At 43.8% G+C, this 14415-nt stretch overlaps 1 protein-coding gene across 3 annotated transcripts in view; it reads right to left on the bottom strand.

The window, feature by feature from the left end:
- Window positions 1-14415, bottom strand: part of WWC1 (WW and C2 domain containing 1) — a 389991-nt gene that overhangs the window by 110507 nt on the left and 265069 nt on the right. For all 3 annotated transcript variants that reach the window (XM_063928228.1, XM_063928229.1, XM_063928230.1), the window contains one exon: window positions 11824-12066. In XM_063928228.1, the coding sequence (XP_063784298.1) occupies window positions 11824-12066 (243 nt within the window). The remainder of the gene's footprint in view (window positions 1-11823; window positions 12067-14415) is intronic.

Genomic DNA, 14415 nt, shown 5'->3' with positions numbered 1-14415 from the left:
AATTATTTTTTAAAAAGCAGTATTTTCTATTTTAGAAATAAAATGATAAATGGCGCACGGCAGCCAGCACCTGCTGGTCTCATTGTCCATTTGGGAGTTGTTTTTCCTTTTATATCTTACAGGTCGAGGGACTGCTCTGTTCTGTAATCACCATCACATTCCAGCCGCTCCTAGAGGTTGTACGTTTTATATTGTTCTTTTACAGCAGTTTATTATAATTGCCCTGCAGGCGATTATAGTTATTGCAAGTTACTGTACATTTGTTTGAGGTTTCCTTACAAATCTGTTTACTAGATCATTCCTTTATAATGTTTGTAGTTCATAAGGCGGTGGCCACTTCCGTTAGACCCCAGTTGAGTTTCGACATCTAGTACTTTTGGCCCATGGGTCCTTCATTTTGACCCATCTGGTCCTCTGGTGGTTGTAGATTTTAATACATATTTCAGACTGTATACATATTTGCTACTGTATGCATTTTGGTTTCTTTGTTTTTCGCTATCCTTTTTTGTTTTCCCCTTCCGTCTGTGTCATCATGTCATCCCTCATGTTTGCATTCACATTACATGAAGCTTTTTGTGTATGCCCATTAATATATTTCTCTGTTCTCTCCTGGTCTTATTTCCATGTTCTCCCAGACGCTCAGAGATTTTAAATTGTACTTGTTAAATGTGAAGGGGCTTAACATTCCTGAAAAATGCGTGAGCTGCGGACAGAGCGTGTAGACATAACTTTTGTGCAGGAATTACCCCAGGTATTCTGTAATGATAACCCCGCAGACAAATCCCTGGGTGTGGCGATCCTTCTCTTTCGCCAGTAGCCTGTTACAGAAATTTCTAATCATGTCCTGATGAACGGTAGAGGTCAGGTCCTTAAATGCTTATTTTTAATCTGATGTATTTTTGTTAACATTTATTAGACTAACCAAAGATAACAACATTCTCTTTGTAGGATCTTATCCCTTCTGGAACCACAGAGGAAGGGGTGTCCGTTAGAAGCATTTTAAATTTCTCTCTTGATCCACACTTTGACTGCTCTTCCCGGCTTTCCTGTCTCCCTTTGCGTGGCCATTGCAAGATACGTCAGTTTTTCCATGAATGTCAGTTAATTCATAGGCATTTGCAATTCCTTTCTCATAGTGGCATTGGCAACATTATATGGTCTGATCATGCCCTGGATTTTGCGTCTTTGCACCTCCTAGTCTGTGGACTTGGCAACTTAACCTTTTACTCAACAAGTCTCGAACCAAAGATGGCTATCTCTGATTTAGCCTTCAACGATGTCCCCGATACATCTATGGTCAAGGTGTGGGAGGCGCACAAGTGTGTGCTTAAGGGTAACTGTATACGATTGGGGTCCCAGTTGAAGAATAGCTCGTAGAGCGCAACTTTTAGCTCAGATCAAAGCCCTCAAAACTTCTCATAAATCCTACCTCGATATAGCTGCTCTTCATAAACTTACTGAGGCAACATTGGCCCTTAAACTCCTCCAAAAAATGGCCTAAATTAGATACGCTTACATGTAGACATGAACACTACCTATGGGGCAACAAACCCGGTTCTATGCTTGCTAGGGCTCTGAAAGCACAGAGACTGCAGTCCTACGTACACACTATTCCCGATTCTAGGGGGAGACGTGTCCACACATTTTCACAGATTTCAAAAGCCTTTCAGAATTATTACATGACCCTCTGCTAAAAGGGGCCAGTCCCCTTCCGCTCACCCCCTGCTGCGGGATGCGATTAATAGTTACCTTACAAATATTGACTTCCCTCAACTTGCTGAAGAGTTGATCTCTCCTGAACAGCTGTTTACTACTGAGGAGTAGAATATGGCCCTGTCAGCTACTCCAAACGGGAAACGCTTAGGCAGGTTCCCAGTGAGCTACTATAAGGCTTTCCGCTCTTTCCTCTTTTTGAAGGCTTGTGCTGCCATCTCTAAAGAAACAGTTTTCTTCTCCCCTTCCCTTGAAGCTCATATCTCCATAATCCCTGAAGATAAGGACTCGAACCAGTGCATGAGTTATAGACCAATCTCCCTACTAAATGTTGATATGAAGTGGTTTGTAAAATGCTATCCAAACCATGGAAGTGATTGCCCATTTAAAAAAACGTCCCAGTTCGTCCGGCATCCTGCACTACCGCATAACTCGGGCGGCATTACATCTGACCCAAAGTCCTAGAAACACAATATAAAATTCTATTGAGGTGGTATCGATGATCCATTCATATTAATAAGATGTTTCTTAATCTCTCGGCACTGTGTTGGCGGTATGACTGGGAGTTGGCCACCCCATTTCATTTGGTGGCAATGTCCAGTTGTCTAATTTTGACAGTCTGGACGTTATCAAGATTGATTACGGGAATACCACTCCTGGATACCCCAAAGTTTTTTTTTTTTTGTTTTTTTTTACTTGTGTACTTTTTATTGAGTTTTTCATAAATGACTAACAAAACAAAAGAAAAACAAAACCATTGCATAACAATCAGTGCTTGTATTACAGTTTACAAATATATGAATAAAAATTGCATTGTCGTCAACAAGAAAATCAAGTTGTGGTACCAAGTACGGAGTGAATAGTAAAGGCAAAAGGAATAAAGACCGCGGTGTCCCATCACATTATACAAAATCATACAAATGAGGCACTATATTGAACAGCACACATTCAGTAATACCTCTCATGTTGTGAGGATGAAGCTGACGAGAAAAAAAAAAAAAAAAAAAGGGAAAGAGAATCACATTAGACGCCCTCTGACAAACAGCCCAATCCCAATCCACAATTAGTTACCAAATTAGACAGGAGATAACGTATCTACGGCTAGAGGTGTTCCATCTATCCCATTTGTTAAAATACTGAGAAAGGGTACCTCTAGGTCTATATGTAAACCTCCCATGACCGTAGACTGCATTAACCAAAGTACGCCAGTTATGTAAATTAGGAGAGGATGCAGCAAACCAGTTTCTTGCAAAAATCACTTTTGCTCAAGTGGCTAAACACAGAACATATTTATATATTGCAGGACAATAGCCAACATACATAGTTTAGAGAGAGAGAATGGGCAGCGTTGGCTCTGTAAACATATGTCTGCCCAGACTACGTCCCAAAAAGCATGCACTGGTGGGCATGACCACAGTAAATGCCAAAAATCAGCTTCAGGAGAGCCACATCTCGCACAGACATTATCAGGCCTCAATCCTGCCATATGTAAGGATACAAGGGTTCGGTAGGTTCTATGCAGGACATAAAAGAAAATGTTGGAACCTGATACATGGGGCATGGTATTTAATAGAGCCCAACACCTGCAACCATTGGTCCTCATCAATCGGTGCGATATCCTGTTCCCATTTAGCATTACGCGGGGGAAAAACATGTGGATTAATGTGGGCATTAAGATTAGCATATTTGACCTTTTGTACCTAAATTCTCAATTAGTACCTTGACTGGCGAACTAGAAATGGATGGTGGCGAGTCACCAAATTGTGCTTGTACTGCATGCTGGAGCTGCAGGTATCTAGAAAAGGCCGTATGAGACACACCATGCTACTCACGTAATTGATGAGAAAAAAAAGCTATTTGCCATTTGGACTATGAAGCAAGTGATCAGACCAAGACTTCCTAGCTAGGTCCCATTGTCTACGATCAGTAAGGGTTCTAGTTAAAAAAAATAAGTATTTGCACATTGACAACAGCTATGTTCCAGTCGCAATTCTTCCTCTATGCTAAATTTTTTGATGTTAGTCACCCTTTTTACAAAAGAACCCCGTAACGAGGCCTTAAATGCTTCATGTTTAAGGAGTGGGTCTAAACAGGAAGCATTATTGAGGTAGAAGTCAGTCCATTCATTAATCAATGCAACATTATCTCTCATCAAGGTTAACCAAAAGGGATTTAACATCCACAGTTTGGCTCCGTGTATAGGAAGAGTATCTATGATCACCAACACAGGGGAGTGATCAGAAATACCCCTCTGTAAGTATTGGACATCAATTATACTAGGGGCAATATCAAGGGAGACTAAAGCCAAACCTACACTTGAAAATGTATGAAAACTAGCCGAGTGACATGAGTATTGCACCTGCAAAGGGCGGCACGACCTCCAAATGTCAACCAACTCAAGTTCAAGAAACAAGGATTAGGGCTTGGAAGCTCACTCAATTTGTCTAAGACCTTATCCAAAACATTGTTGAAGTCTCCTATACAGAGAATCGGTGCAGACGGGGAAGTTGCAATAAATAACATAGCATGTCTCAGTACCTCATTATTGTATGGAGGGGGAACAGACAGCTAATATGTGTAAAAGCATATGATTAACGTAAGCCCTGAGAAAAACATACCTACCATACCGGTCAACTTGACTATATACAAGATGAAAGTTAACTCTTTTTCTAAACAAAATAGAAATACCCCCTAGCATTATTAGAAAAGGTGGAATGATGCATGAGGCCCAACCCAGGGTTTCTTAAGCACCAAGGTTCTAGTATCAGTAAGATGGGGTTCGGAAAGGCATACAATATCTGCTCTAGATTTTTTTTTACCTGCGTTAGGACTAGAGCACGCTTAATACGGTCATTTAGGCCCTACACATTCCAGCCGAGTATGGGGAGTGCCTAAGCCCCAACAGCCATGATTGGAAAAAGAGTGACAGTAGGAGAGGAGATAGCAGAGAAGCAGAAAAGAAAACAAGATATATAATATACCTGAGACACATCAAAAAAACGACCGGCAACATGGAGGAGCAAATGAAAAGGGGTCAAACCCTGCAAATCTCCAGGCCGCCGTCTTAAAGTAAATTAACCACATGAATAAGAAACTAAAAAACTTAATCACTAAGCAAGAAAAAAAAAAATTGAACACACAGCAACAAGCACATATACAGGAAAAAAAAAAATAAAAAAAAATAAAACACCCCCCACCCTGCATATCCATGAGAACGTAGATACACTTGGATCCCTAAATCAACCTAACTAAACCATAAAAATTAGAAATAACCTAGGGTTATAGAGGCAAATAGCACCTCTAAAAGAACTATCTCCTAACAATTAGCTCCTAGGACAAATATAATTCCCATACACAGTGAACAGTACAATATGGAATAGTAAGAATAAAAAACCCACCAGCATAAAAAACAAAAAACACACTAAAGAGAAACAGCAGAGAATGCTATGGGCTATTAAAGAAAAAATACACAAACAACCAACATCAGTTTGGAACACGAGGTCTGCAGTCTAGCCAAGCTTCAGCTTCTTGCAGAGTATTGAAAAAGTGGGTAGAACCATCATGTGGGTGTAGTACTGGTGACCGGCGGTCTCCTGACCGCCAGTCAGCTTACCGACGCCGGGATCCCGGCAGCATACAGACGCCGGGATCCCGGCCGGGAGGGGCGAGTGCAGCAAGCCCCTTGCGGGCACGCTGCGGGCTCGGTGGCGACCTGCGGTCGCCACGGGTTCTATTCCCACTCTATGAGTGTCGTGGACACCCACGAGTGGAAATAGTCCCTGTTGGTCGGCATGCCAACCATCGGGATAGTGAGCCGTCGGGCTCGTGGAGGAGGTCATGTGACTGTCGGTCAGCTGACCGGCGGTCACATGAATACCACCCCATCATGTACAACCCACAAACGAGCCGGAAAAAGCATGGAGTATTGCATTTGGCGGTCACAAAGTTTCCTCTTAACTTGAAGAAACTGGGGGGCGTGTTCTTTCCACGGCAAAATCCGGATAAACTAAAATTAGTTGGTTGTCAAATTTCAGAGAGCCCTGCAGACGGGCCAGCCTCAATACCGCATCGTGGTCTTTATAGTGTAAGAAACGAGCTATGAAAGTACGTGCAGGCGAGCACGGAGGAGGAGTTCTGGCAGGTAAATTATGTGCCCGCTGTCACGATACGGGTAATTGGACATCATTATTTACCTTCCAAGTGTCTCCCAAGACTGGCCCAGCGTTCCCAAACGGGATTCCATCTGTGCTGTCTGCGTGCAGCGCGCTGTAGATCTTTACCTCAAGTTTTTTCCCTTTGATCCCGCAGCGCTGTCAAGGCAGCCTTACAGTTTAGATAAGGCATGTCCAAACTGTGGCCCTCCAGCTGTTGTGAAACTACATATCCCAGCATGCCCTGACACAGTTTTACTTTCAGAGAATGCTAAAACTGTATCAGGGCATGCTGGAATGTGTAGTTTCTCAACAGCTGGAGGGCCACAGTTTGGACATGCCTGGTTTAGATGCACTGTTTTAAAGAATGGTGTCTCCTGCCCTCCGCCGCCATTACTGCTGTTTACCACATGGAATATACAAACAGACTTTCCCTCCAAATGCAAACATGGGTGCAGCCATGTTTTTCCTTATCACAGGTCATTCTACAACCTATCCGCTGCACTCTGGACTCTGTCTAATTATCTAGCCAATGCCTGTTTCCCAGCTAGTATAAATATCCTGCTCCTGGGCTGGATAATCGTCAGTGCTTTGGTTGTCTCACCTATACACGTCTCTCCTGCTTGTGGATTCTACTGCTTGTTTCTCCAGGTATTCCAGCTCCTGTGATTCAGCTCCACTAAGAGACCTGCACCTGTTTCCATCCTGCGGCGCAGCCTGACTTCTGCAGTGTTCCAGCATTGCTCCTGATTACTCTCCACGATCAGACACCGGCTTCCTGCTTCCAGCGTTGGTCCTGCTTTGCTTCCAGCCTCCAGCGGTGTCCTGGTATAGTTTTCAACTTCTCTCTGCTACACTGCTCTCCATACTTCACACCGTACTTACCACGGCCTACCAGCTTTCCACAGTGCTCCTGAGTCGCTGGTATTCTGCAAGCGGTGCTTCACAGTTTTTCTTCAGTTTATTTCCACATTATCAGCGGTATTCCTATATCGCATGCAATCTGTGACCATTCTTCCATTGAACCATAGCGTCAATCGATGCTCACCATCGGACTAAATCTACAGTGGTGAGTTCTGCACACCTTTTTACTCATACCGGTTCCATCCGGCACGCTCTGCAATTATAGGTTGAGGGGGAGGTTAAGCACCCCTAGCACATTTTTCCAGCCTTGACGCTGCAGCATTATTCCAAGTCCTCACCATAGTGTATAATAGGGGTAGGATCTGTGTTGCAGAGAAAGGAAATAGCTCAGTCTACAATACAGTGTGAGTACAGCCTATATTTATATCACAACAGTAAGCAAATAAAGAGGAGGCAGCCCTTAGCACAGTCTGAGGTATGGAGAAAGCTGTAGTACCTGGCTCTTATGGCGAGCGTGGGTGCAGGAGCAGAGGGAAGGGAGGAGCGGTCCGCAGCAGCCGTGCAGGCACGGATACAGGAGCCCCGCAAAGCATACAGCAGAGGAGGCCGTCGGTGAAGAATCCTGCCCGGTCCACGTAGTGCAGGAGTTGAGCGGCGGCACCCACCAAAAGCCAGCCGCCAGCAGCAGCGGGAGGGAGAGAGGGAGCCGGAGGCACAGGCGGCACCAACGCATCTAAGGCAGGAGAGCAGGGAGTCCAAGATGGCGCTTCACTTCCGGCGAGATGCAGCCGGAGACTCAACGGCCGCAGGTCCCAGGGCACAATGGAGCCACACCAGACAGGATTTTAAATAGAAGAATACCTCAAATTGAGCGCTGCAGTTAACAGGTCAATGTGGGCATAAAATAAACGTCCACCAGCAGGGATAACAGGAGAAATTGAGGCGTTTAGATGGAGCTCACACTCCTAGCTTCCTACTGCATGCTCGGCCAACCCACCAAAAAGTTTTGGCTTTTTAACCTCACCCATGCGCTGGCGGCAGAGGCCTTCCTGATATTAAACTCTACTATCTGGCCTCTCATTTCTCCCATATTGTAACCTCATATGCTCCCTCTGGCTCTGTTTCCTGCCTGGATATTGAATCAGCCTACATTAACCTCCCAGATTTGACCCCATTATGGGGTCTCTCCTCTGCATCCCGGCCCTCAACATCCAAACTACTTCCCACCATTAGATTTAACCTTAATCTCTGGGTCTGCTATTCTTTCAAGATGAATCTTCCCTCCCTTCCCTCCCCCTTGACCCCTATTTGGCAGAACCCCTTGTTTAACCCCGGGATCCTTGCTTACGAAATTCCGTACTTGGACCCAACTTGGGTTTAAATTCCCAGCTGATTTTGCCAACCGGGACCAATGGTTATCCCTGTCTGATCTACAACAGAAAACCCCTTCATGAACACTCAACCCCTTTGAATTGTCTACAAATTCACCATTTTTTATGCTCTTTGCCCTCGCTAACAGCGCTTCGTGACCTTACCCCCTTCAAAACTATATGTAAAAAATACCCCCTCTCCAAAGGTTTAATTTCCCAGCTTTATGCTCTCCCCCTAGATCCCACCCTTCTCTCTTCCAGACCCCATGAAACTGCTTGGGAACGAGATCTTGGACCTCCCCCCAGGAGATGAGGACTGGGATGACATGAGACTGGGGATAGCTAAAAGCTCTATTGCAACCACTGTCAGAGAGACAGCATACAAGATTAATTACCGCTGGTATTATACTCCTGACAGACTCACTAGGCAGAGGTACTATGGTTCATATATGGTGGACCTGCCCGATCATTATCCCCTTTTGGGACTTGGTCCATACTCTCTTGAATTCTCTTCTCGAAACCCCTGTGCTGTAAGATCCCTGGATTTTTCTACTGTGTTATCCCCACCCCGAACCTTGATACATTTTCTAAAAAACGGACAACACACATCTTAACAGGTGCAAAATCACAGATTGCTCTAAACTGGAAAAGAACTTACACCCCCCCATTCACCCCAGCTCTGCTCTCAAGACCAGAGTCTGGCACATTGCACCAATGGAAAAAATCACGTATTACCTCCACCTCGCTTCGATCAGGTTTGGGCTCCTTGGCTACTTGCAGAGCGTAGGCCGTCACCTCCCCCTTCCTGTTAGCTTTTTCCGCGGACCTGTGGACGACAGCTGTTGAACCCCCTCCCTCTTCTTGCTTCTGCTTCCCTTACTGTTATCGCCTTTTTTTACTTTCTATCTTTTCTCTTCTTTTTTTCTAATTCCTCTTTTTTTTGTTGTATATTTGTCATTGTGAGACTGTATTGTCCATGCCATTTCAGTGAGGAAAGGGGTGGAGACGACATTTCTTTAAAATACTGATGCATATCGGTACAGCTCATAGTAAGAATTTTACATTCTTTATAATAAATTTACATGATATATTTTTTATGATTTTTGTGAACTTATACTAAGCCAGTACAGAGGAAAAACACGTGTTGATGCAACATTTCCTTATGGCACTATCGGCACTGACAGTCTTTGTTTTAAGTATGTTGTTTTATGGCAATGTATTTTTGTTAGTGGACAATGGAGCCATAACCAAAGCCTGGCACTGTTAAACGGCGGTATAAAACAGCGGTATCCTTCATATGTAGTTTCTGGAATTTTTTAAAGCCTTGGAGGTGGGAACAGATCTGCTCAGTAAACGATTGGGAAGCAAATATAAACGCCACAAAGATAGGGTCCCAATTGGAATCAAACACACTAGCATGGTGAGTCAGCAATACTAACCACTTTGGGGGGTATTCAATAAGTGTCAAGGACAAATCCGACAAGATTTGGCCCCGTTCCTGACAACCTCAATCCAACTTTTAAAAAAGTCGTATTGAGGTGAGCGGAGTGGCAGCCTATGGTGATTGGTGCGGCGGCTAGGGGGAGCGGGGATGAGAGGTACTTTGACGGCCGTCCCCCGGCCAGGAACCTCTCTCCCTGCAGCGCAGCACTGGGCGTGATGTGCGGCTCCAGCAGCACCCTGTGTTCTCACACACGGGGAGCTGCTGACAGCCGCACAGACACCGGCCAAATCCGACAGTCAGATTTGGCCACTCTTTGAATAGGGGTTATCAGATCCATTCCGACAAATGCATGTCGGAATGGATCAGACTCTTATTGAATATACCCCTTTGCCACCATTGTCACACTTACCGTTAAAATATTTTATTTATTTTATAAAGATGGGACATTGATGTGTTTAGAGCTGAGCGGAGGAGTGTAGATGTTTGGGGCAAAAAAGAACAGAGAGGAGGAAAGTTTTCAATGCAGGTCATCGAGACACTGTAATTTGATATAAGGACTGTTTAAATCTCATAAGCAATTAAGGAAACCATTTCTTTTACACAGGCGACTGCAGGAAGTGCATTATTTTATGTGTGATCTCTAATCTGCTAGTATATTGCACCAATCATAGCGATGTAATCCACAATCTCGGGAACAAATAGTATGTATTCTATGGCTAAAATCAATGCAGCACAACAAAAATATATAAGTGAAGTATAAAAGCAAAATGTGGTCTGTCACGTTTAATTACAACTGTGTATGGAGCATGATTATAGTCATCTCAACATTTATTTCAGGAAACCCAATGTGTCTGTAAATTAAAATTTCTCCAAGGTGTTTAATAGGCAATAGAACAAAACATGAGTTCAGATGTAAGGCAGGAATGCAGGTGCGCAGAGCAGGATGTATGGGTTTACTCCCTCTGCTGTTGTGAATACCTCTCTTGACCTAACATGCCAGACAGTTATACAGACAGTAATACAGACTGGCTGGTACCGCTTTGTGCAATGCCATTTCTAATCTGTACGTCTCTTCTAGAAGGTCTGGTAGGCTTCAAAACTAAATAGCTTGCTATGTATTTACTCTATCATTTCCTGGCTTCCTAAAAAGTCAGTGGTTAAAAAATGATAATATATCTGCAGATTATGTACCAGACATTATTTCTATAGGATCTAAGGCAAAGCTCACAGATATACACATAGGCATTCCTGTTATTTAAGGTTCATCCATTCATGTTTTCCAAACTGCGGTGAGAAGGAAAAGTCTTGTGACTGGGGGCGAATTCTTTAAATAAGGACAGAAAGCAGAGAACTTTTCTCAGGATATTTATCTATTTCTAGCAGTACCGGTCAAAGCAGAAGAGTTATGGAGTTACCATAAGAGGTTAGTATAAACAATGCATACATCTAGTGCTGAATCAGTCTGTGCCTGTGGACTGGGTAAAGTTTGGTACACACTGGATGACTTTTTGAACCATATGGCCAATTCAGACATTTCTGAACCACGTATTGTTCAAATCATCTGGTTTCTACCCACAATATCGCCAACGATGCACGCTCCCGCTGGTTGCTAGCAACATCGCCCATCAGCTGTACATGCAGTTCAATATGCGGGTGTGGCAAGCGTGGCCCCGCTTCCCCCTTTCCTAATCCGTCGCTGCTGACATCGGCAAGTGTGTCCCGTCGCAGCCAAAATCGCTGGGTACACACTAAATGATGTGTGTACCCAGCTTAAGACTGACCCTACACGTTAAGATTATTGTCCAATCTGGCTGGTTGGAATGAAAACCCCGTAATGTATGGGAGAAAATTACAATTGACCATTCGTTCCCAAATACTATAAAAAAAACAGACAAAAATCGTCCATCAGATATATTGGTTAAATCCATTTGATTTAACAAAATTTGTCTGGACGACCGATTTTGTCAGCTTTCCGGAGCAAATACTTGTTATTTGCTCCCACACATTACCGGATTTTCGTTCCAACCAGCCAGATTGGACAATAAATCTTTAGGTGTATGACCAGCATAAGTAAAGAAGTGGGATAAAGATCAGCAGCAAGCATGGTGGTGGGAAGTGGAGAATGTATCATGTAGTTACTGCTTTCTTTTCATCAATACAAAATGGTCTCCTCACACATACTCAGGCAAAGTAGAGGGAATATTAAGATCATAAGACAGATACATAGCAAGATACAAGTACACCATTTCTAATGGCCATCAATGTGAAACCAGCGTCTCACCTCTCAGTTAATGCTTTGCTTTGTGTGTCTCTTGCAGCCTGTAAGTCTTCTTCTAATCGCTTCTTCTCTGTCTCTAGCCGTTCCACATCTGTCTGGCTCCACTTTCTTGGGCTAACAAATCTCATTTCCTTTAAGAGCTCTTCTTTCTCATTTATCAAGATAAGTCGGTCCCGCTCTGAATCAAGGACACCCGGCCAGGCTTCACTGTCCAGCTTTGACAACTGGATCTTTATGTTGGATATCCTACAATTAGATATAAATCTGTTTTACTATTTTATTTCAGATTTTAAAATATTTACCTTTCAGTACAATCAAAAATACTATAATGCACTTAAAGTAACAAATGTCCCATTAAGTAGCAATATATGCAATTGGTCATTTTACAAAAACAACTGTATTAACCCTCTACCTTTTTTCTTTGCTGTAAAACGTCCCTTACTGCTGCACCTGTATCTGGGAGATTAGGCGATGCTACTGCTTATAAACTGCGTTATTTCTGAAACCAATTTCACTTCCATTTTCTCAAATGATGTTCTATACACAATGGGTTTGTTCACATATCCATGAAATGGATGGGCAGCAATATATTAACAGACAATCAGTTTTTCATAGGAATCAATGCACAGCAATGTGGTGAATGTAGTGGGGAAAAAAGGCAGATGTCTTAGGCAGCAGAGACAAATGTGGGCAATTCATGAGCAGAACAATAAGGGGAAATGATATTATACGTGATGTGCTATTCTGTAGCACAATGTAGCTCACATTCTGCAACCCCAAAAGGGCCCTACACATATAAAGATCCGCCGCCGAGCTGCCTGACGGCGGATACGGCCGACGGGCGACCCGGCGGCAGTGACGGGGGGGGGGAGTGAAGTTTCTTCACTCCCCCCGTCACCCGGCTCCATTGAAGTGCAGGCAAATATGGACAAGATCGTCCATATTGGCCTGCATGCACAGCCAACGGGGCACCAGCGATGAACGAGCGCGGGGCCGCGCATCGTTTATCGCTGGTGACTCCACACTCAAAGAAATGAACGTTATCTCATTCAATAATGAACGAGATCGTTCATATCTTTGAGGAATATCGGCCAGTGTGTAGGGCCTATAACATCTCTGATTTGGACTCGCACCTGAAGAGGTGTGCAGGACAATTAGTGATGTACTGGCTACCATTTATGGCAAATGTGTGCAGCCAAGCATTGCAATCTTATAACTGACCGGGTTCTAATTGAACCGGAATACATACGGCATATCAACAATGATTGTCGATCTTAAAACTACATACCATTTAGTCCACCATGCAGATATTATGAATCCGGGGTATGATAGTATTTTGAAATGTGTGCTTTAAATAAAGGAGGATGTGTCTGAAGGTCCTGCGAATGACTGCTAAGAAATGTGTGATTTAAAATAAAGGAGGAGTCTTTTAAATAAAGTACTGGTCTGTTTATTCATGACCCTGCAGAGATCCAATCAAGTCATTTTCAAGGTATACTAATCAGCAATACAGCATGAGAATCAGCATCAAGGCATAGGCAGCGGAAAAAGCACTTGGCCAGATTCTGGGAGGTGATTGTCTCACTGCCTATGCGGGATCTAGCTGTGTTATTTTCTCAATGCCTATGCGGGATCTAGCTGTGTTATTTTCTCAATGCCTATGCGGGATCTGGCTGTGTTATTTTGTCAATGCCTATGCGGGATCTGGCTGTGTTATTTTCTCAATGCCTATGCAGGATCTAGTTGTGTTATTTTCTCAATGCCTATGCGGGATCTGGCTGTGTTATTTTCTCAATGCCTATGCAGGATCTGGCTGTGTGCTTTTCCCAATGCCTATGCAGGATCTGGCTGTGTACTTTTCCCAATGCCTATGCAGGATCTGGCTGTGTACTTTTCTCACTGACTATGCAGGATCTGGCTGTGTACTTTTCCCACTGCCTTTGCGGGATCTGGCTGTGTGCTTTTCTCACTGCCTATGCGGGATCTGGCTGTATGCTTCTCACACTGCCTATGCAGGATCTGGCTGTGTTATTTTCTCAATGCCTATGCAGGATCTGGCTGTGTTATTTTCTCAATGCCTATGCAGGATCTAGCGGTGTTATTTTCTCAATGCCTATGCGGGATCTGGCTGTGTTATTTTCTCAATGCCTATGCAGGATCTGGCTGTGTGCTTTTCCCAATGCCTATGCAGGATCTGGCTGTGTACTTTTCCCAATGCCTATGCAGGATCTGGCTGTATTATTTTCTCAATGCCTATGCAGGATCTGGCTGTATGCTTCTCACACTGCCTATGCAGGATCTGGCTGTGTTATTTTCTCACTGCCTATGCGGGATCTGGCTGTGTTATTTTCTCAATGCCTATGCAGGATCTAGCTGTGTTATTTTCTCAATGCCTATGCGGGATCTAGCTGTTATTTTCTCAATGCCTATGCGGGATCTGGCTGTGTTATTTTCTCAATGCCTATGCAGGATCTAGCTGTGTTATTTTCTCAATGCCTATGCGGGATCTGGCTGTGTTATTTTCTCAATGCCTATGCAGGATCTGGCTGTGTGCTTTTCCCAATGCCTATGCGGGATCTGGCTGTGTACTTTTCC

The sequence above is a fragment of the Pseudophryne corroboree genome, chromosome 6 (genome assembly GCF_028390025.1).
Source record: "Pseudophryne corroboree isolate aPseCor3 chromosome 6, aPseCor3.hap2, whole genome shotgun sequence".
NCBI classification, from domain to species: Eukaryota; Metazoa; Chordata; class Amphibia; order Anura; family Myobatrachidae; genus Pseudophryne; species Pseudophryne corroboree.
Note: the sequence above shows the minus strand (reverse complement) of the source record. Positions and strands in the feature narration are given on the sequence as shown.